Genomic DNA, 19,757 nt, shown 5'->3' with positions numbered 1-19,757 from the left:
AAAACATTAAGGTGTATCTTTTATTGACACATTAATACTGCCACAGCTGCAAATTTGATTGATATTAATCATCTTTACTGAAACAGCTACTTTAAAAAAAGGAAATTGACAAAATTTCACACTGAATTCCTTCACATTAATCAACATGAGCAGTGAAACAAAGGATCATAGCTCTGCCATGTCAATTGACAAAAATTAGATGAGCTTTATAAAACCAGCCAACCAAAACAACTAAGATAAGCTAGATTACAAATATTTCTATCACAATACATCATGTAACAACAATGAGTCTCCAGTAATAATAACAATTAAAAAAAGAAAACAACAACTTAACATACTTTACACTTAACAATCGCATTGACGAATAAAAACAGCTCAGGTCCCATAATTTGACAATCATATTAACATGTTGGTTGCAGTAAGACTAATGGTAACACTTGTGTTTACCATCCCTTTATGAGTGGCTACTCTTAGTATTTTGATTCCCAGCTAAGAAAGTGATTTAATTGCAGTGAATCTGACGCAGTAGAATTTAAATTAACTCCATAAGGTACAGAAATTGGCACAGATACTGAAAAAGGGACAAGAACTGGCAGAGCCTGCCCTGAAGTTGGACCCGTGTCAATATTAACAGGCTCCGTACCAGCCGCTGACAAATTAGCTAATGTTGTAGTGTCAGAGTGATGAGATAAATGGAGAGGTTCTAGGCCATGCATGGAGATAGGGTGGGACTGTTGGGTAACTTGTTGATGAGACTCATGGAGTCCATGCGCCTTGTGTATAGACATTTCAGGCTGAGCCTGTTGTGGTGCTGGAGGCAGAGGCATCACCTGCAAGTGTTGCAGCTGTTGCACTTGTTGCACTTGTTGCACATGCTGTTCATGAATATGTTGTAACTGTTGCACTGTCTGCCTCTGTGGTGTGTCCTGGTGGTGCTGATGTACAAGCTGTGTGGTTTGAGCCTGGCTTGTCTCAGACAATTCTTGATGATGGGACCGATGTTGCTGTGACTGTTCAGCACAATGGGGAGATTCTTGTAAGTGAAGATTGAGGTGAAGCTTGGAGGAAAATAATTCTCCACAGAAAGAACATAGCTTTTCTTCATCATCTTCATGGCATTTTGCATGCCTTCGCAAACCAGCAGAAGTGGTGAAACCCATGTTGCAAACTTCACATACATGCTCTTTCAAAGCAAGATGCATGCGTTCATGTGCTCGTAGGCTGGAGTTAAACTGCAACAAATGGCAAAAATACAATTAAAAATTGATTGTACCAATTAAAGAAGATAGAATATAAGCTTAAGTAAGTTTTCACTTACAGCAAAAGCTCTTCCACAATGCTGACAGTTGTATGGTTTCACTCCAGTATGAGTACGCATGTGCTTAGCCAAGTCATTATGGCGGAAAGCTCTCCCACAAATTTCACACGAGTATGGTGGAACTTCTGAATGTGAACGCTTATGCCGTATCAATTGATATGAATGGACAAAGCCTTTACCACAGTCAGTTTCATCACACCAAAAGCGAAGAACTCCACCATGTTGCAGTATGTGAGCATTAAGGCCTGATCGTCGAGTGAAGATTTTATCACATATGTGGCAACGCAAATCTGGGTTGGGTTCTCTTCTCTTTTCGGTGCGAGTATGAAGGTACATGTGACCTAAACAATAATAGAATAATAATAATAATCAAAGTTTCACCATACATGCAAATAATAAAGTAAAACATCTCACCAGTAAGACCAGATGCACGAGTAAAGGTCTTGTTACAAATATGACACTGATGATGCTTTTTGTTATCTTTACTTTGATTTAATTCCCCCCTTTCTTCAGATTCCTTGTGACTTGCTATGTGACAAGAAAGTTCCTGAGGCTTACTGAAGGTTGAGGTGCAATGCGGACATTGAAACTGTAATGAAGATAATAAAAGAATTAAGGCATACAAGCACCAATGATAATATTTTCAGGAAACAGCCACTGGAAATATGTCCCTACCAAAGATGATGAGGAAGAGCTATGCTGTAAATTGTTAGCATCCAATGCATCTTCAGAACACACACCCAAATCAAGAGAGTTAGTCACATGTTGTTCTTGTAGCAACACAACTTTCTCTCTAGCTTCTGTTTTGGGACCACCTACAAATGCCCTTTGTTGTGGCTGACCTGGAAGCATCTCCTGTTGAGAGAGCTGACATTGAACTATACTTTGCTGGTGTGTTTCATGAGTTGATTGATGAGGAGATTGAGAAACATGTTGCATAGATTGCTCTGCAGTGGGATGAGATCTTTTTTTCTTTCGTACTTGAATGGTGAACTGCACATTATGTCGATTTGGTGCATCAGGATTGGGTACTCCACCCCGATTAGATTTTCTAGGACCACTGTGCCATCTTCTTATATGTTTAGCAACATCATTATGTTTAAATCCTCTGCCACATATATTACAACAGAAATTTGGAACAGCACTATGAGTATTGCTGTGTCTTATTAGCTGAGGCTTATTTTTAAACCCTTTACCACACACACCACAGATGTGGTCTTTCTGTTCAGAATGAGTAACCATATGTGAAACAAGTCGGCTACGTTTATGAAAAACTTTGGTGCAGACTTCACACGGGAAGGAAGGTTTGGAAGTTCTTACTTCACAATCAATATTTGGAATCTCTTCATCAGGATCATCTTCATCAGGATCATCTTCATCAGCACTCTCAGTTTTTTCACATGCAGACATTATTGTGAATCCTCTCTGAAACAACCCAGGGTTTTGTTGAACAGTGAGACTGGGTTGGCTATCATCGTCTGTTGCAGTACTAGGTGTGGACTCTTGGTCCATGGGGCTTCCTTTCATGGCCGTCAAATCTACCTCAAGAGTCATTTCTTCAAATGCCTCCTGAGATGGTTGGTGTGACATAGTAGGCAAGCTTTGCCTTTTATTTCCTGAAACAAAAATATTGAAAGTGGTCAATTTGTATAGCAATAATCCAGACCTAACTTCCAAAAACTGATGGCATGAAATGTACTTACCTCAAATCTTCATTGGCAGAGCAGAATTGTCTCTGCATGACTTATATTCGTCAACACTTTTCACATACACCTGGCAAAGACAACTGAAGATTAGTTACTTTGATAGAAAGCGCTTGTCAGAATGAACAGGGGACAGTAGCGAAACAGGCTTATGCTCAAATTATTAGAAAAAAAAAAAAAAAAAAAACAGCAAACACTTTGGTGGTTAAAGGACATTATCATACAAGTTAAAATGAAACATGAAGGTAAAACATCTAAGCTGAAAAGGAGTGATTTGAAAACTGCATGTAAACAATATTCTGACACAACTGACATTGTATTCTAACCTTGTACGAGGCTTGAACTTCCTATAAATGGTCTTTAGAGAACTGTGCATAGTGGGACTGAGTGTCACTACAAAAAAGATTAATTTGCCAAGGTTCAATGGAAAACGTAAATAATTCAGCAATGTAAAAAGGGATCACTGTCAATAAATAAAAATACAAGTCAACCTCAGCAGAGCAGTACCAGCGACAGCAAAGCGCTCTTGCGGCCAGCGGGAGAACTAGGGAAAATAAGGGGTAGGTAACATTCGTTGTAAAATAAACACTTAAAATGACAGTTTTTTTGTCACCACTTTCTTCTATGTCGTGTGAGAAAACGGAAGGGGTCTTCAGTTTGACCACAGACTTGTGCTTCCAGCTTTTGAAAATACCACGTATTTGAAACTTAAATCGAATAATAAGGATTTCATTTTTATTTTTGTCAACATAAACAATGCTGCCCTGTAAGGACCAACTGTGAAGGGGGTGTGGTGGGGGTAGAAAAACTTGGTGGTCTAGTATTTTTTTTTGGTGTGGTGGCTCCCCGAGCTAATCTTAACGTTTAACATAACATCAGTATTTTAACTAGGATTTTCGTTTCATGTGTTTATATTTTCAATCTCATGTTATTGTCTAGCTGACGAATCGACGGGAAAATGGTGAGGAATGGCCGATCGGAAATAACATTTGTGTGATATCCATGTCATGACGTCTAGTGATAGTCTGTATTTCAAATGAGTGGTAGGGACGTCATTATGTTTGTGAATACGTCTTTTGGTTACGATTATTTTCCTTTCATAAAGTTTATCGAATGTATGGTCTGATCCCTATACTTCTGATACCAAATTTGTCTCGAACGTGTACTCTTAGTTATCAAGTCAGTGCTACTCTGTTTAGGTTAGGTAATTCTAGAGCTATGTTGTACTCTGTGAAGTCACTAGGGACTTTGACAATGCCAACTGGCACTCGTTAACTATGCTCTTGAGGCAGTAGAATTCGGCCCTACTCAAAATTTGTTGTTTCCAACATGAAGACAGCATTTTGGGTTGTACCTTTGATAGAACTTTGTTGATTTTACTTTCTTGTTTCAGCATAAATTAAAGTCTTCTCAAAGGGACAAAGTTAAAAAGTTTATTGCATTCACTCAAACTGGAGAAGCTACTGCTATTTATTGTCTTGCTCAAAATGAGTGGAAGCTGGAACTCGCATCTGACAACTTCTTTCAGAACCCTCAAGTCTATTACAAGGAACCCAAAATTTCAGTCGATAGGAAAAGGCTAGACCTGCTGTTTAACAAATATAGAGGTGAGCTGTCTACTTTCCTTGATGACTTAAAAATTTTCAGTTGAAAACTATTATTGACTTAATTATTTTGTTTTATAGATCCCCAGGAACCAGAGAAAATGACAGCAGATGGTATCGTGAGATTTCTGGATGATTTAAATCTTAGTCCAGATTCTAAATTGGTTCTCATAATTGCATGGAAATTCCGAGCTGCTGCTCAGTGCGAGTTCTCAAGAGAAGAATTTATGACTGGCATGACAGAATTGGGGTAAGTTGCCTCTTGCAACTTTTTGTTACATGTTTCATGACAAGTGCTTCATTAATTTGTGATCTTTGTGTGTGTAGGTCAGATTCAGTAGAGAAGCTGAAGGCTCGATTACCCTCTTTGGATGCTGAACTGAAAGACAATTTAAGGTTTAAGGACTTTTATCAGTTCACCTTCAACTATGCTAAAAATCAAGGTCAGAAAGGTTTAGATCTGGACATGGCAATCACATATTGGAATATAGTTCTTCAGGGAAAATTTCGCTTTTTGGACCTATGGTGCAAATTTCTGCAGGTAAGAACAGTTTATTGCTTTCCTATGGAGCTTCATGTAAGACACCTTCTTCATCATTGTTAATTGTTTGTAATTTCTTTAAATTTATGTTTTAGGATCATCATAAGTGTTCTATTCCAAAGGATACATGGAACCTACTTTTGGATTTTGCTCTGGTTATAAGTGAAGAAATGGATAACCATGATGAAGAGGGTGCATGGCCAGTTTTAATTGATGATTTTGTGGAATGGGCAAGACCATTGGTCAAAACTTCAAATTCCTTACACACTCATAGTACTCAGGTTTAGTGTTAATTAAATTTATTGTCTCATTTGATAGGCCCACTTGTCATTTGTTGCATAGATTGTTTCCTCATCACTTGGCCTTCTCCACAAAATCTTTGTGGAGTTTTGGACCTTCTCAAGAAGTCATGAGTTACTATTTTTAAAGACACAGAAGAAATGTGATGTTGTTATGTTTGTGATACAAAGTATGTTTAAACTGAAACTAGCCTTACCTTTTTTTTTTTTGTTTGTTAAATTGTTTTGTAAAGATCTCTTCACATTCTTTCGTAAAGGCTTACTCAATATATTCATAGTTTTGAATTTCTGGTGACTTTTCCTGGATGAAAGAATAGTATGAAGTGTTTAAAAAAATGGGGTAAAATGCCCCTTTGGTAGAATAACTTGTAACTTTTGTTTCAAGACAAAAACAATTTTAAATGTTGGGTGCAGAAACTTGTTAACTAGTTTGAACATCTTGAATGTTCTAAGGTGCCATAGCTCAAGCACCCTTTGTGTTGGTCTATTAAAATTTCTAGTGAATGTATTGGACTATTTTCATTAGCAGTTTTTTGAGGGTACACGCTTCTATTATAGTTCAATTCAGACAGAAATATTTTTTATTAGTGTTAGGTGCTGGAAAGGAGGTACAGGATGTAGTTTTGATCTTGAGATGGGTCACTTAAGTAATCATCTGTTACACACTCCAATTATGTAGATAGATGCCTGATTGATTGCACTTGATCCAGTTAGTTTCTATTTACTTGCAAGCCTGCTTTCCACTGTTTGCTGGTCCCCATTCCCTCCCTCTTTTCAATTTTAATCGGCTTGTGTGGAGTTGTGGTCAGCTTGGTTTTTACTGTTAGGGTAGTATTTTCTCAACCCAATCTAGTTTTCATCATGGTCTGATTTCTTACTTTCTTTGAAGTATTGAAATCACCCAGTTTCCAAAAACTATCAGAAGGTATATAACATGTTATTTCCTTTGTTTGAATTGCTGTACTATTGTCCCTGGCTCTAAGTTAATAGTTACCTGTCACATCGAATTCCATTTGATACAAAGATTTAATGACCATACTGCCCAAGTTACACATGTTGCTGTTCTCAAAGGTTTTCTTACGTAATTTTCAGAATTGTTTTTCAGGATTCCTGTGCAAACTTGATGTCTTTTAATAGTAGTACAAGGGTGGCGACAAAAGTGCACTTCTATATTAGTACTTTGTGTTGAAATGAGTGTAAATGTCATTCCTCTCAAAACATTGTATTAAACCTCATTTAAAACAGCAGCTTTCTTATTTTTGTACCCTTGAACAAAATTGTCCTTGTCTCCTGGGATCCATAAGAAGAAGAAAAACAACTAACAGTGTTTATTTATTTTTAAAGACACAATGACCAAATTTTTCACATGGTCAATTACAGTTATGTACAAGAGTAAATATTCTGCTCTGAGAGTTTACCAACTAGGCATGTTTGGACACTAAAGACACATTCTGGAGGACTTCGTCAGCTTTTAACTTAGTTAAAGGAATGCTGCTTTCCCGACCACCATCTGAAAAGAAAAGGATACAAAAATAAGGGCATGTCACACTTTCAAGCTGTCATTCAACAAAAGTAGTGGACACACACCATATCGAGCCCAAAGACGTGGCTGCACCCCACTGCATTCACGGATCAGAATGGGAAACTTGGGATTTTGCTGCTTGATGGATACATAGTACTTTTCAATGAAGTCACTGAAATGGTAGATTTACAAGGTATTTGAGTACTGTAAAAAGTGTGCTACACGAAAAAACAGTTGAAATAAGAAAGAAATGAAACAAAGCTTCCCGAAGTAAGTGGTGACGAGTGCTGGGTCTTAAGCTACATGGGGGATGAAATTACGGGGCCCAAGCACAGATTCAATACGCTGGTTCAAAACATTCCAACGCACTAGAAAATTAATTGACAATAAAGGAGAAAACGACAACTTTATAAGAATGCAGCGACATAACCTCTCCTAGTGCATACAAGATGTAAAATGGCAAGATAAGCAAGAGAGGACTTTATAAGATATCATGAGTTTCAAAAATTTATCTCTTACCGAACACCCTGACTAGCCTCTGACTTTTGACACAAATGAATTCGCAATTCTTTCAATGCTGGGGAAAACTTGATTGCCTTCGACGCCATGTTGGAAACTACAGCGTAAAATGAAATTCCCCATATACTCGAGTAGGCAACCCAGCCACACACTGGAGGAGCACTCACACCAACATGTCATGTTGAAAAGATAATTCAAACTGTAAAATAAACTTTCTTTTCTTCCTTGGCGTACTCACTCCAATTTGAAAATCATTAATTTATTATTGCTCAACCGTCAATCCTTCTCATGTCACAGAAAATGAATTTAAAGTCCATTTTTTGGTGGTAGCTCTGCTCCTCTGGTTTGAAAGCCCTCAGGCGCCTCCCGTCCGTTGCCCGCCAAACGCCAAACGCCAAACCGTTGCTCGGCTCTCTCATCCTATTTGAATTTGGGATTGTGTTTTGTGTTGCGTCTCAGTGGTGGATGCCACAATTTTGTTTTCTTGACCGGTGCTAAGACAATATAACCGGACGGGAAAATGAGTGAAGCCACGAAAAAGAGTTTTCGTGATGCTTTTCAAAAGTCTCAATATAGTGTAACCTCTCACGAAAAGCTCTTTAGACACCTCAAGCAACTTTACGCCAAGGTAACCTGTCAATAATGTCTTTTGTTGAAAGTTTTGAGTCGGACTCTGCAGTTTCTGTGTTTTCTTATCTTATTTGTTAAAAATTGGGCCTCCCTTTATTTTGATTTTTAGATGCCTGCTGATGTGTTTCTGGCTGAGTTCATCCGTTGTCTGCAAGTGGCTCTTATTCATGGAGAAAAGCATCGAACGGTAGAGAATTCATTAAATTTTGCTGCTAAATTTATTGCACTTCTTCTTCCAACGAAGCCACTTGATGATGGAGGGAAAATGATGGATGTTGAGGAGGAAGAGGAAATATGTCCTTTTGTTTTAAACGTCCTTAAATTTTTATTTGAGGTGAGTCAATCTTCTTTGTATCCTTTAGTTACATTCTCAATGTTTACTCTGTATTTGAACATGCCTTTCTCTATGCAGAATCACAACTCGGAGCATCAAGGTATTCGCTTCCGAGTCTGCCAATTCATCAATAAAATTTTAAACAGTTTGGGTAATGACGCCTGCCTTGATGATAACTTATGTGATGACATCAGTGAGTGCATGATGGAGAGACTACAGGTAATTTAAATCTATTCTGACTGTAAACTTCCTTCAATAGATATCCATTCTTATCTTAAATTTTTTGTGTCTTTTAAACAGGACAAGGCACCAGCTGTTCGTATGCAAGCAGTCTTGGCTCTTCACAGACTTCAAGACCCAGCTGATGCCAACTGCCCTGTAATGAAAGGTAATCTTAAATTGATGCAACTAGATCTCAGTAATATGTTCAATGCTAAGTTTTAATATACAATTACTTTTGTTCTGTGCCAGCTTTTCTATTCCACATGTCGTCCGATCCCAATGCTGATGTGCGACGAGCAGTTATCACCAATTTGGCTATCACATCCCAATCAGTACGATGCCTTTTGGAACGTACACATGATTGCAAAGATGTAGTGCGTCGCGCCGCTTATGTCAGTCTGTCAAAATTAGGTGTGGCAAGATTTTCTATCATACAGCGAGTGAAACTCCTTACTAATGGCCTTAAAGATCACTCAGGTACTTTAAACTTAATAAGTTTGCAATTTATTATGCTTTTTTAGCTCTCTTGTCTTGCCCTTTTCATTTGTTCTACTTGTTTTTTTTTGTATTGATTTGATTCTATTCCCTCTTTAGCACTTGTTCGTGAGAGTGTCTCAAAAGTGATGCTGCCATCTTGGTTACAATTCTATAAAGGAAGCTTTTTGGCACTTATCCATGCCCTTGATTGTGAAAATTCAACTGAGATATCCATTTTAACCCTGCAGTCTCTCTTCAAGTAGGATTTTCAAACACATGCTGTTCGATATCCTGTATCTCCAGTTTCGTTTATTCCTCTGGTATTTATGGCAATTATTATCTGTTTGTCTTAGGTCTGAGTCCATTAAGTCAGTTTTGGAGGAGTTGACAAAGTTGTTAAATGAAGACAAAGTAATTCCTGTAGGTTCTCTCAACCCAGACAATGCTTTGTACTGGAGAGTTCTTGTTGAGTATTTAGAAGCTCATCCAGAAATTGCGGAAGAACGTCCTGTTGATGAGCCTCTCCCTGAATTGTTACCAGAGCTATCAACATTTTGTAATTACATAAAAGAGTAAGACAGGAATTTTTTCCAACATGATACAGGTGTGTATGGGTGTAGTATTTATTTATTTTGCCTGTTTTAGGTATTATGAAGTTCAATCAGCAAAAGATGAGGAGCATTGGGTAAAATTACAGCATCATTATGTTTTAACTCAGTTGCTTCAGTTATGTAAAAGTTTTGACTTGGCTGATGAAATGGGCAGGTATGTAGCTTTTCCTTTAAATAGACAAACCTTTAGCCACTCTTTATTTCAAACTGTTTGTTATTTTTTCCTACCCTGCAGATCTAATTTGAAGAGTTTGTGTTTGTATCTCTTAACAAATAACACAGTCTCTGAGAATATAGTTCCTGTAGTAATTGAGCTCATGGTTAAAATCCTACCTTCTGTGGAAGATAGGCTACAAGCCTTGGCTGAAGTCATATCTGAAGTGCGGGAGCCAATGATTGAACAAGGAGTTGAAACTGCTATTGTAGCTGTCCCAACCTTGTCAAATGAAGAACTTCGTCAACGGGATCTGAAGGTATGCTTTAGCTCTATTTGATAGTCCCTGGCTTTTATTATAATCCTAATATGCTATATGCAATATTTTTCTTGGGTTTCAGCAATTATCTATTAGAGTAAAAATAAATGAGCTGAAAGAGGAACAGGATGATGCTGTGAGAAATCAGGACTTTGTTAAAGCCCAGGCACTTCAGGAAGATTATAAAAAACTACAACTTGAACTTGAAGCTTTGATGGAAGCACCAGCACCAGCTGTTGTAGTTCCTCCTCCTCAAGTTGAAGTAAGAAAAATCATGTTTTTTTGTGTGTTTTCAAATGTGAGTAGTTTTAGGGTACTTAGAAAAGGTGTTTGGTTGCTAGGTTCGTGATGCAGTGAAAGATGAAATGGCCCTCCGAAAGTGCTTGCGAATTGTGAGGGAAATGGTTCAATCAGATACAGTGAAGACACTCTCTGCCACTTTACGTTCCTTGATGCAAAACTTTGTCGTACCCTGTCTTCAGGTTAGCATATAGCAAATACAATTGTAATCAGTGTGTTGTTTGTTATTACTGCAGTAACCACTAATCCTGACAATCTTTTATAGGAAGACAACTCCAATGTTATTAGAAATAAGGCATTAGAGTGTTTAGGGATTTTTTGCCTCTTGGACAAGCCTTTGGCACAAGAAAATTTCCTCATGTTTTGCTTTCAGGTAACTCATAACATAGCCTAGTAATGAGGGTGTTAGGGTGTTTTTTAAACCCCATATTTTACCTATGGTACAGTTTGCTCTTCTATCCTACTTTAATATATTCTCTCCACTGCAGATTGCTAATGATGATGTATGTGAGGTTGCCTTGAAGGTTACTTTCGATTTACTTCTTCTCTATGGTTTGGAAACTTTCCAAATTCAAGAAGAAAATGGTGGGCTTCTTCATTTTATCTTTTAACCATGTCATACAACAATATTTTTAATGTAATTTAATTTTGACATTTTATCAGGAGAAACTACTGAAAAAAAGAAGTCGAAAAAGAAAAAGAATCTCTTTGTAACTGATATGTATGATGATGGATTTGACACTGAAGAAGAGGAAAGCCAAGAGACTCAAACACACATTTCTAGTGGTTCCAGTGGAAACACATCCAATTTGATATCTATATTGACATCTCTGCTTGACAGTACCGTAAGTTGAAACAAACTCAGTGTATAAAACAAAACATTGAGAATATCCATTTGAATCTTAAATCTAAGAGAGTTCTTTTTCATGGTTTCAGTCTACATCCATGCGCAACTTAGCAATGGAAGGATTGTATAAACTCTTGATGGCTTGTCGCATTACATCCTCAGCTCTCTTAACCCGTCTGATTCTCATGTGGTACAGTCCAGTTACAGGTAGGTGTTAAGTTTTCTTTCTGTAAACGCATAAACTGATCAGATGAAATTTTGAAGTTACTTAATTTTAGAGAATGTTCTTAATTTTTATTATTTCATTTATTTTATTTGCAGAAGGAGATGAGACTCTTCGTCAACCTCTTGGTGTGTTCCTAACAGTGTATGCCTCTCAGTGTCCTAGAAGCCAGGAAACACTCGAACAGGCATTCCTTCCAACTTTAAAAACTTTGATAAATGCTCCAGTCACAAGCCCTTTGACGCAAATTGATTTGGACAGTGTTGCCCGCTTGTTTGTAAGCCTGACTAGGCCGGGGACAAATAAAAACCATTCTAAGGTGAGGAATGTTGATGTCTCTTGCAATTTCATAAATGTTTTTTAGTATTTTGTTAAAAGTTTTGTGCTTTGTTTGTCTTAGACGAGCCATATTCACAATAACATGGCTCTTTCAATTTGCAATGCAATAATGGATTCTGATAATGCCACTTGCATTTCTGTCTTGCTAAGAGCACTGAACTGTCTAGACCTCTGTCTAGATGATCCTGTGTATCGAGAAGAACTGAAGACTCTTACTTTCAAGGTTCGAGAGGTATGTTTTAAGTTTTGTTTTCAGTCTCTTTATCATTTTTTTTAATACTCTTGTAATATGCTAAGTTAAAGTTTTATCCAGTTGAAGTGCTACTTTTAATTGTTCTTATGTTTACAGATTTTCAGGTCATCTAAAGAAAAACAGTTTGTGCGAAGTTTGGATAAGATTATCTCAGCAGTTCAAGCAGCCATGGAAAATGTATCAATGAGAACAAATGAAGTTGATAATACAGCAGCCTCCAGCCAGCTTGAAGGCACTAACACTTTGATTGACAAGACCATTAATTCAGATGTTCAAGAAGCTGAAAAACGCAGCAATAATGCCAGGGTGAGATTCCTTTGTTATTTCACCTCATGCTTACTGTTTACTTTTTAAATAGCTGGAATTCCCTGACACCGTAAGTTAAATTATGATGTTTTGAAGAATACTTTTTGCATTTTATTTTATTGCAGTTGCTGCACCCTAGAATGCATTCTATACTGGCTGAAAATGAATTTAATGAGGAGGAGGAAGAAGAAGATGATAATAGCCAGAAAACACCTACCGCCACCTCAGGTCTTGTTATTCCGCCAAGTCCACCTAGGAGTCTGTAAGTCAAAGTTTTCATTTAAAATTCATTTTTAAAATAAGATTGCGCAGAAAGGTATGTCTATTTGACACTTTTTAAAACATGTGGTGTGTTGTATTTTCAGGCCCAGTGACAGTGAAGAAGAGGAAAATTCCAGTAATTCCAAAACGCAAAAGAATCCTGTTAATTCTACGACCAATGATACATTTAAGAAACCTGCTAAACCTTCAAAAACCAGAACTCGGGAGCAAATCAGAGCTACATCATCCAGTGATGCTGACAACTCACCTGTCCCGAAAAGAAGGAAGGCAGCTAGCAAGGATGAAGAAACAGAATCATCTACTGCTAAACGTCCAATGAGAGGAGCTGCTGAAAAAAATGCAGAGGAAGTGCCAAAGCCGGTCAAAGCCAGAAGCACCACCCTTGCTCAAGAACAGAAGAGCACTCCTGTATCAGTGAAGAGGAATGTTAAAGGAGTCAGTAAGAATGACACTGAAAGACGAAGTAGCCCAAAGAGACAGATTAATCCTACAGAGAAGGGTGCAACTTTGAAAACTTTCCAAAATATTTCTGCTGTATCACCTTCACGAACTCCTCCAGCAAAGAGGGTAAAGAAAGCCGCCAATGTATCAATTTTGACCACTGAAACGGAAATTGACATTAGTACTGATGTACAACCCTCTGAAACTTCAAGTGCTGGCACCTCAAAGATGTCTCCCCGAAGTCGTCCCAGCACAAGACGAAGTATGTCTTTGCCTGACAGAAACTCTGTTGATTCACCCCCAGCATCAGCTGCTGAACTGCAGCGAAACAAAACCAAGAAGGTAGATAAAATTTCTTCCAAGCGTGTATCTGAAGAAGGAAATGATTCTGATAAGCCGTCCCCAACACGCGGTAGGCGTTTAAAACAAGGTCCAAAGCAAGATCAGGGAAAGTCTGTCGCACCTGTGGCGCTCAATTCTGAAGCTGACTCCGATTGTTCTCCTGTTCCAAAGCGTGTTCGTCAACTCACCCAAAAGAGTAAAACTGTTCAAGGAAACATGAAATCTAAGTCACCAAATGATGCATCAAAATCCAGCTCTGATGTTTCCCCAGCTCTGTCCACCAGATCAGGACGGTCTGGAAGAGTACAGGAGTCCCCATCCTGTGGTGCTAAGAGTTCTCAATCTGAAAATACTACAACTGATTCAGACTCTTCTCCTTTACCTGCTTCAAAGCAAAAGCGTGCTAGATCCAAGTCTGCTGCCTCTTCTCCTAAAGTGGTTGTGCTTATGAAAGAGCTTACTCCCTCATCCTTGGGGTCAGGCAAGGTTCCTCAAGTGAAAGGCATTGTTCCATTGAGAAACACACGAAGAAGTATTTCACAGTCTGAGACCTCAGGTGGTCTGTCTGACCAATCGTCACCAAATGTTCGCTCAACGAGGCGAAGCACTGTTCGAAGTGAAGATGAAAGTCAGTCTCCCCTATCTGCTGCTTCACTCAAAGAGAGACCTAAGAAGAACAGCAAAGCCTCTGTCTCCAAAAGACCGGTTGAACTGGCATCCAGCTCTGATGAGTCACCTGCCAGGAGATCATTAAGAGGGTCAGCGGAAAAAGTCTTGAATCCTAAAGGATCAGCTGCCACGAAAACCACTCGAGCAGTGATGTCTCCAAGCTCAGAAAGTCCTGCTTCCATTTCTCCTCAACCTGCTTTCAAAGTGGGTCATACCAATCGGAAAACAGTGCAATCTGATAGTCCAGCCTCAGTCCAACAGAGCAAGAAAATTCGCAAGAAGACTTCAGATATTGAATCTCCTATGTCTGATTCTCCCGGCCGTTTCTTGAGATCTCAGGTTGAAACTCCCTCTCCTAGGACAAGGAGTGGTAAGTTTTAAATTAACTATAAATGTTTGTCTTGAATTTCCTTGTTGGGATGAGCTTTTGAGAAGGTTCAAATGAATTTCCTTGTTGGGATGAGTTCGTGAGAAGATTCAAAAACTATTTTATATTTTTATCTTGTAAATTTTATTATTATCTTAATATTCTGTTGTAAGCATGGCCTGAAACACATTCTGATTTCTGTTTTAAGTATGAATTATAGTTTCAAAAGACCTTTCTGATCACTATGTTTTATTATTTCATTTTCTTAACTACAATCTTATTCAAGCCACTCTGTCATATAAACACATTTCTTTGGATTAATTGATCCTATGTCACTGCACTGCTTCAAAACCTGTAAAAAAACAAAAAAAAAAAAAAAAAAAAAAAAAAAAAAAAAACAATAAAACAAGTGTGACAGCTAAACAGAAATGTTTTTGCTGTGAGTTTGACAGCCAATAAGAAATAAAGTGAATATTTACCGGGCAAACACCGCAAGGTGTTTGAACTATTCCAGGGGGAGGTAGAAGAGACTCAATAGCCCGGTACATATGATTGCCATCAGCTAGAACAGTACGCTCCGCTTTGCCATCATAAACCAGGGTATTCAAGATGGTTTCCATATCTTGAACTGACAGTTTGACCTATTCCAAAAAAGTTTGATTACCCCAAAGCTCATGATCCTTAATTTAACTTAGTAATCCTCATGAAAACTCATACCTTGCTAATACCAAGTTCTGATATGTATTTCCATACATCCGCAGAGGAGGCACTAGCCAAATTCTGAGCAGCAATTGGGCCATCTTTGCAATTTTTCACAGCCTCTTTTTTTTGACGGAGAAAGTGATAACAATATTGATTCAGAACATCAACAAACTCTGACTCAAAATCTTGATCATTGTACCATGCACCCCCAGTTACTGAACTATCAGGCTCTAACCCATAGAGCATGTAGACAACCTTCCTAGGAGCCTGTAAAATATGTTTGAGAAAGATGTTAGAATATAACTATCTTTAAACTACACCCTTAAGCCATTAAAAGTATACTTACATTTACACATTTTACAGTCTTAATTATTTTTTCATTAACAAGCTTCTTGAGGATCTTAGACAGTGTAGTTTGGACCAAACCAGATGCATTCCTCAAATCTTTAGCCCAGACTCCTTCGTTTCCAGCCTTCTCTATGATACTGTAAACTATTTTCTCTTCATTGTCGGCCCCTTTGATTTTTGAAGAGCCTCCAGGGTTCTTATATTTATAAACTAATTTCTCACCTTGATTGAACAATTCAAGACAACCCTGGAAGAAAAGAATTTAATGATCAAAATGTTAACTTGGAAAAATTTTATTTATTTGACTAAGCTGTAACCTTTTGTAAGAGACTGTTAATAATTTTTGCTCTTTCTTGAGGGTCAGGAACTTCATTTTGTATATCTTTATCAGAGATGCCTTTGGAATTTGACTGCAGCAAGGAAAGTATCCTTAAACAAAATCCACAATCAGTATTGGCCCAAAATTTTCAAGTCTGTTAAGAACATACATAGCAAACCAAATACCTTTGCTCACTTTCTGATGTACTTGCAGCATTGGCTGAGGGTGGGGGGCTGCTGTCTTTCCGAGGTGACACAGGTTCCTGTTTAACCCTTGTAGCCATTTCACCCAGTCGTTTGAAGAATTTAATTACGTATGAAACATGAAATCAAGTTGCTGTAGAAGTTAAAAGGATAAATTAGTGAGATATTGCAACAGAGACAGGGAATTCAACAGACCAAAACATTTGTCACAGTGGCGAACAGTTGTGGCAGCAGAAATAAATGCCATCATTTATCTCTGGTGCCTAGGAAGTTATACTATAGACATTTCGCAAGTGACTTATATAGTAAGCGTGCAAGAAAGGTTATATAAATGTACGGTTTTGTTTGGTTTTCTTCAACCACGAAATCTACAGTTCAGCAACCAAACTACTTGTCATATGATAAATAATTTCTCTTTCAATGTCTTAATTAAATCCAAACTCACCGGCTGAAACCGTTTTCAATAAGTCAGATTTCGCGTCTTTCTTTTCCAAACAAACATAAACACTGCGGCAAAAATGAGATTGCGGCCGATGAATTTGCCATATTTATGGCCGGGAATTTCTCATCAAGGCCTCCCCTTTCCCTCCGCACTCCCCTTCCCTCCCTCCCTTTCCCTTTGCGCGGTGCGGCGTTTTTGTTGAGTGTGAGTCAAGAAAAGGATTTCAAGAGGTGGCTTTCGTGGCCGGCAAGATGTGGACGTCGATTTTTGCGTTGCATTGAAGTTGTGGACAATTTACGTAGTATTCCAATCGACTGCCCGAAAGGCATTTATGTCAGACATGGCTGACGAGCCAAATAATGACGATCAGTGGCTGTATGGAGATTCCTTGGGCGATTCTCAGGATGCCAATAACGAAGCTTCTGAGGAGAAAAAGTTGGAGAAACTGACCTCAGGAGGGGACATAAACACATCCATGGTAATGTACCTCCTTGTAAACGGGCTCCAAGATAACTCTTGCTGGAGGGCTGCCTGTTGATGTGTTCCCGATTGTGAGGTTAATGTGTTGGGCCCTGTTACAATACTCATTTGTTTTCATTTAAGGACCAGCCCCTGAGAGAGGAAAATTCAACAGAGCCAGCAGCTGAATCAGAAAGCAACGCTGCCGAAGAACCTCGAGCTTCAGAGGATAATGGTGTGTAGTTATCTTAGAAACTAACGTGTTTATTCGATGCTCTTATTATTGAATTTTCTGAGAAGGCTACACTGCATTTATCTGAGCCTCAGCCTTCTGTCCTGAAATAATTGATGTTGAATTTAATGTCCCTTAATATCCCAATTTCTTCTGTCTGTAGATGATAAAAATGAGGGAGAGATTGATGATGATGATAATGATGACGATGATGACAGTGATGATGATGTCAATGTTGTCATTGGTGATATTAAAACAACCCCAGCCACTTACTCAACTCTCAATATTAAAAGAACTGGCCTCTTAACTTCATCTGGCGGAATTGACAAGTTGAAGGTACACTGCTTGAGCAAACTCTCAGCCGTATATCTTGTTTCCAGCATGCTATCTGAGCCATCAAATAATGTTGAATTTTTCATTTTCTTTTGTAATAGCAACCTGGGAAGTTCTCTATTGAGGAATTTGAACAGATTGGCACCATAAATGGCATGCCCACTCATGAATACAATCTTGATTCTCTGGAGGACAAGCCATGGCGTAAACCTGGTGCTGACATAACAGGTATGATGGTAGCTATTTCAGCCAAGTTCCCTTCTCTGCCAATTATTTACCTATTCCTTGTTACCTTTTCTCTTTTAAATTCTTCCAGATTACTTCAACTATGGGTTTAATGAAGAAACGTGGCGAGCATACTGTGAGCGGCAGAAGAGGATGCGTGTCCATGAATCTGGAGTTGGCTTGGGACCATTAGGTAGCACATCAATAGCTGCAGCCTCTGCCCCCGGCCCAAGACGGCTGTGAAATTCCTTTTTTCATTGTGAATGACAGTTCAAAGTTTAATGCTGCTCTTGGCATTCTTAAAGCAGGTCCCCCTCCTGGTCGCAAGATGGGAGGCAGCATTGATGTCATTGGAAGTGGAGGTGGCACCCTAGCTTCCCGTCGCAACACAGACAGAGACACTCCTCCCAAGGAAAACGTCATTCAGGTGAGATATTGTTGATGTGGTCTTTATGTTCCAAATATGAATTTATAGCATATGAATATTATATTATTTCTTTGACATTATTCACCATAATTGAATGTTCTATCATGACTTTTCAGGTGATGACTGCAGACCGCAGGGAATATAGTCGAAAGAATCCAGGATTCCCTGATATGTCTGTGCCACCTCCGTCAGGGTTGCCTCCAACCTTTGATGTACCTCCACCAATACCAGTAGCTGGGTAAGCTATGTTCATCTCCCTTTGTCTCATGATGAATTTACCATCTTATACCTAGGAATACTGGTGATGCTAATTTTTCCTCTGTCTCGCATTGAATTTGCATTCCTTTTCTCCCAACTACTTATTTGATATTGTTGATTTGTTGCTTTCAGCTATTGAGGAGCTTTTCAAATCTTGTTGACATTAGAATTTTTCAGGTCTTTTTTTTTCTCTCCTGATTTTAGTTATCTTTTAGAAATCAGCCCCTTAGAGATGAAAAAAAAAGTAACCTTTCATTAATTATTATTGAATTTTGTTTGTGATTATGTCATTTTGGGTTTCCAGTCCATTTCCTTCTCAGCCACGAATTCATCCTCCTGCACCGTATGGCCCAGACCAGTTTTACTCTCCTGACACTGATCCATATTACCAGTCCTATGAACCAACTCAAGAGCAGCAGTGGATGGGCCATGTGAGTTCTGAGCCCTGATTGTTCAGTTTGATACAATAGTTTACCTGTTTGTGTTTTCAAACAGCTTTTTTCTTTAGTAGTATTGTTATTAGTATGGAAAAAGGGGGATGCTATCTATTTAACATTTTTCAAAATTATTTAAGGTATCAGTTGTGTTTGCTTTATCATCCTAATTGTAATTTTGTTTCTGTAGCAGGATCCATTTGGACCTAGAGATGAAGCTCTTTCTGGTATACCTGGGCCCACAAGCTCCAGTTTAAAATCAAAGGATGACAAAGATAGTCCGAAGTCGAGTAGGGATAGAGATAGAGATCGATCGGAGAGGGACAAAGAGAAACACAGGTATGAGTTATTTTAATTCAGTTTACAAAGTTAACTGAGTAGCTATCCATACTGAATAAAATTTTGATTGCTTTTCATAACTGTCTTAGATCTCACCGCCATCGTTCGAGAAGCCGAAGTCCATCTGAAAGAAAAAGGAGGCATAAAAGTAGAAGCAGGAGTCCAAGTCATCGTAGTCATCGCAAAAAGAAGTCCAAGAAGTCTGACAAATCCAAAGAGGAAGATAGTGACTGATCTCTTTTGTTTTTTTGTCGTTTATAAATATCTGTGACATTTCCATTCTCTCCGTCTCCAAATAAATTCTGGAAATTCCATTACAAACAAGTTTTGTTGTCCTGTCCATACTTTCCTTTTCCTCTGTCCCGAAAAAGAATATATTAAACTCAATTAATTGGCGATCGAACACTAACAAAG

The 19,757-nt window shown here is 38.4% G+C and overlaps 6 protein-coding genes across 11 annotated transcripts; 3 read left to right on the top strand and 3 right to left on the bottom strand.

Moving 5' to 3' along the window:
- Position 1: 1 nt before the first annotated feature.
- LOC117640632 (zinc finger protein 316-like) lies at positions 2–3,648 on the bottom strand. 2 transcript variants are annotated; one of them, XM_034377329.1, is made up of 7 exons: positions 3,513–3,585; positions 3,348–3,414; positions 3,022–3,091; positions 1,994–2,934; positions 1,733–1,907; positions 1,319–1,659; positions 2–1,232 (listed from the first exon to the last, which is right to left on the bottom strand). In XM_034377329.1, exons 4-7 carry the CDS (start codon positions 2,906–2,908, stop codon positions 471–473), a joined length of 2,193 nt encoding a protein of 730 aa, XP_034233220.1. In that variant the 5' UTR covers positions 2,909–2,934; positions 3,022–3,091; positions 3,348–3,414; positions 3,513–3,585; the 3' UTR covers positions 2–470. The 2 variants fall into 2 exon arrangements, with proteins under 2 accessions (XP_034233220.1, XP_034233221.1); XM_034377330.1 differs by lacking the exon at positions 3,348–3,414 and having other exon boundaries at positions 3,513–3,648.
- A 155-nt stretch (positions 3,649–3,803) lies between these two features.
- On the top strand, positions 3,804–6,709 carry LOC117640637 (DCN1-like protein 1). Its single transcript, XM_034377344.1, has 5 exons — positions 3,804–3,982; positions 4,415–4,628; positions 4,707–4,875; positions 4,953–5,166; positions 5,262–6,709. The coding sequence occupies exons 1-5, from the start codon at positions 3,980–3,982 to the stop codon at positions 5,451–5,453; spliced, it is 792 nt and encodes a 263-aa protein (XP_034233235.1). The 5' UTR covers positions 3,804–3,979; the 3' UTR covers positions 5,454–6,709.
- A 69-nt stretch (positions 6,710–6,778) lies between these two features.
- Positions 6,779–7,667, bottom strand: LOC117640640 (NADH dehydrogenase [ubiquinone] 1 alpha subcomplex subunit 2). Its single transcript, XM_034377347.1, has 3 exons — positions 7,507–7,667; positions 7,053–7,159; positions 6,779–6,975 (listed from the first exon to the last, which is right to left on the bottom strand). The coding sequence occupies exons 1-3, from the start codon at positions 7,593–7,595 to the stop codon at positions 6,887–6,889; spliced, it is 285 nt and encodes a 94-aa protein (XP_034233238.1). The 5' UTR covers positions 7,596–7,667; the 3' UTR covers positions 6,779–6,886.
- Positions 7,668–7,860: 193 nt separating this feature from the next.
- On the top strand, positions 7,861–14,861 carry LOC117640626 (condensin complex subunit 3). The gene is made up of 20 exons (XM_034377318.1): positions 7,861–8,134; positions 8,246–8,470; positions 8,549–8,689; positions 8,771–8,858; positions 8,942–9,169; positions 9,287–9,428; positions 9,523–9,741; positions 9,815–9,934; positions 10,016–10,253; positions 10,336–10,515; positions 10,595–10,735; positions 10,819–10,926; positions 11,042–11,138; positions 11,217–11,398; positions 11,490–11,607; positions 11,722–11,942; positions 12,024–12,194; positions 12,312–12,521; positions 12,647–12,783; positions 12,887–14,861. The coding sequence occupies exons 1-20, from the start codon at positions 8,027–8,029 to the stop codon at positions 14,634–14,636; spliced, it is 4,824 nt and encodes a 1,607-aa protein (XP_034233209.1). The 5' UTR covers positions 7,861–8,026; the 3' UTR covers positions 14,637–14,861.
- On the bottom strand, positions 14,851–17,142 carry LOC117640636 (DNA-directed RNA polymerase III subunit RPC6). Of its 3 annotated transcripts, none has more exons than XM_034377343.1 (7): positions 17,124–17,142; positions 16,177–16,327; positions 15,990–16,101; positions 15,671–15,919; positions 15,340–15,591; positions 15,102–15,263; positions 14,851–14,974 (listed from the first exon to the last, which is right to left on the bottom strand). In XM_034377343.1, exons 2-7 carry the CDS (start codon positions 16,272–16,274, stop codon positions 14,900–14,902), a joined length of 948 nt encoding a protein of 315 aa, XP_034233234.1. In that variant the 5' UTR covers positions 16,275–16,327; positions 17,124–17,142; the 3' UTR covers positions 14,851–14,899. The 3 variants fall into 3 exon arrangements, with proteins under 3 accessions (XP_034233234.1, XP_034233232.1, XP_034233233.1); XM_034377341.1 differs by lacking the exon at positions 17,124–17,142 and adding an exon at positions 16,640–16,789; XM_034377342.1 differs by lacking the exon at positions 17,124–17,142 and adding an exon at positions 16,532–16,622.
- LOC117640634 (pre-mRNA 3'-end-processing factor FIP1) lies at positions 16,827–19,664 on the top strand. Of its 3 annotated transcripts, none has more exons than XM_034377335.1 (10): positions 16,827–17,114; positions 17,240–17,330; positions 17,491–17,663; positions 17,762–17,888; positions 17,977–18,078; positions 18,194–18,312; positions 18,429–18,550; positions 18,875–19,001; positions 19,195–19,343; positions 19,433–19,664. In XM_034377335.1, exons 1-10 carry the CDS (start codon positions 16,968–16,970, stop codon positions 19,575–19,577), a joined length of 1,302 nt encoding a protein of 433 aa, XP_034233226.1. In that variant the 5' UTR covers positions 16,827–16,967; the 3' UTR covers positions 19,578–19,664. The 3 variants fall into 3 exon arrangements, with proteins under 3 accessions (XP_034233226.1, XP_034233225.1, XP_034233224.1); XM_034377334.1 differs by having other exon boundaries at positions 18,191–18,312; positions 19,198–19,343; XM_034377333.1 differs by having other exon boundaries at positions 18,191–18,312; positions 19,433–19,657.
- Positions 19,665–19,757: the final 93 nt, after the last annotated feature.

This window comes from Thrips palmi, unplaced genomic scaffold, assembly GCF_012932325.1.
Source record: "Thrips palmi isolate BJ-2018 unplaced genomic scaffold, TpBJ-2018v1 HiC_scaffold_12, whole genome shotgun sequence".
Taxonomy (NCBI): Eukaryota; Metazoa; Arthropoda; class Insecta; order Thysanoptera; family Thripidae; genus Thrips; species Thrips palmi.
The sequence above is the reverse complement of the archived record's forward strand: the minus strand, read 5'-3'. Positions and strand labels throughout refer to the sequence as shown.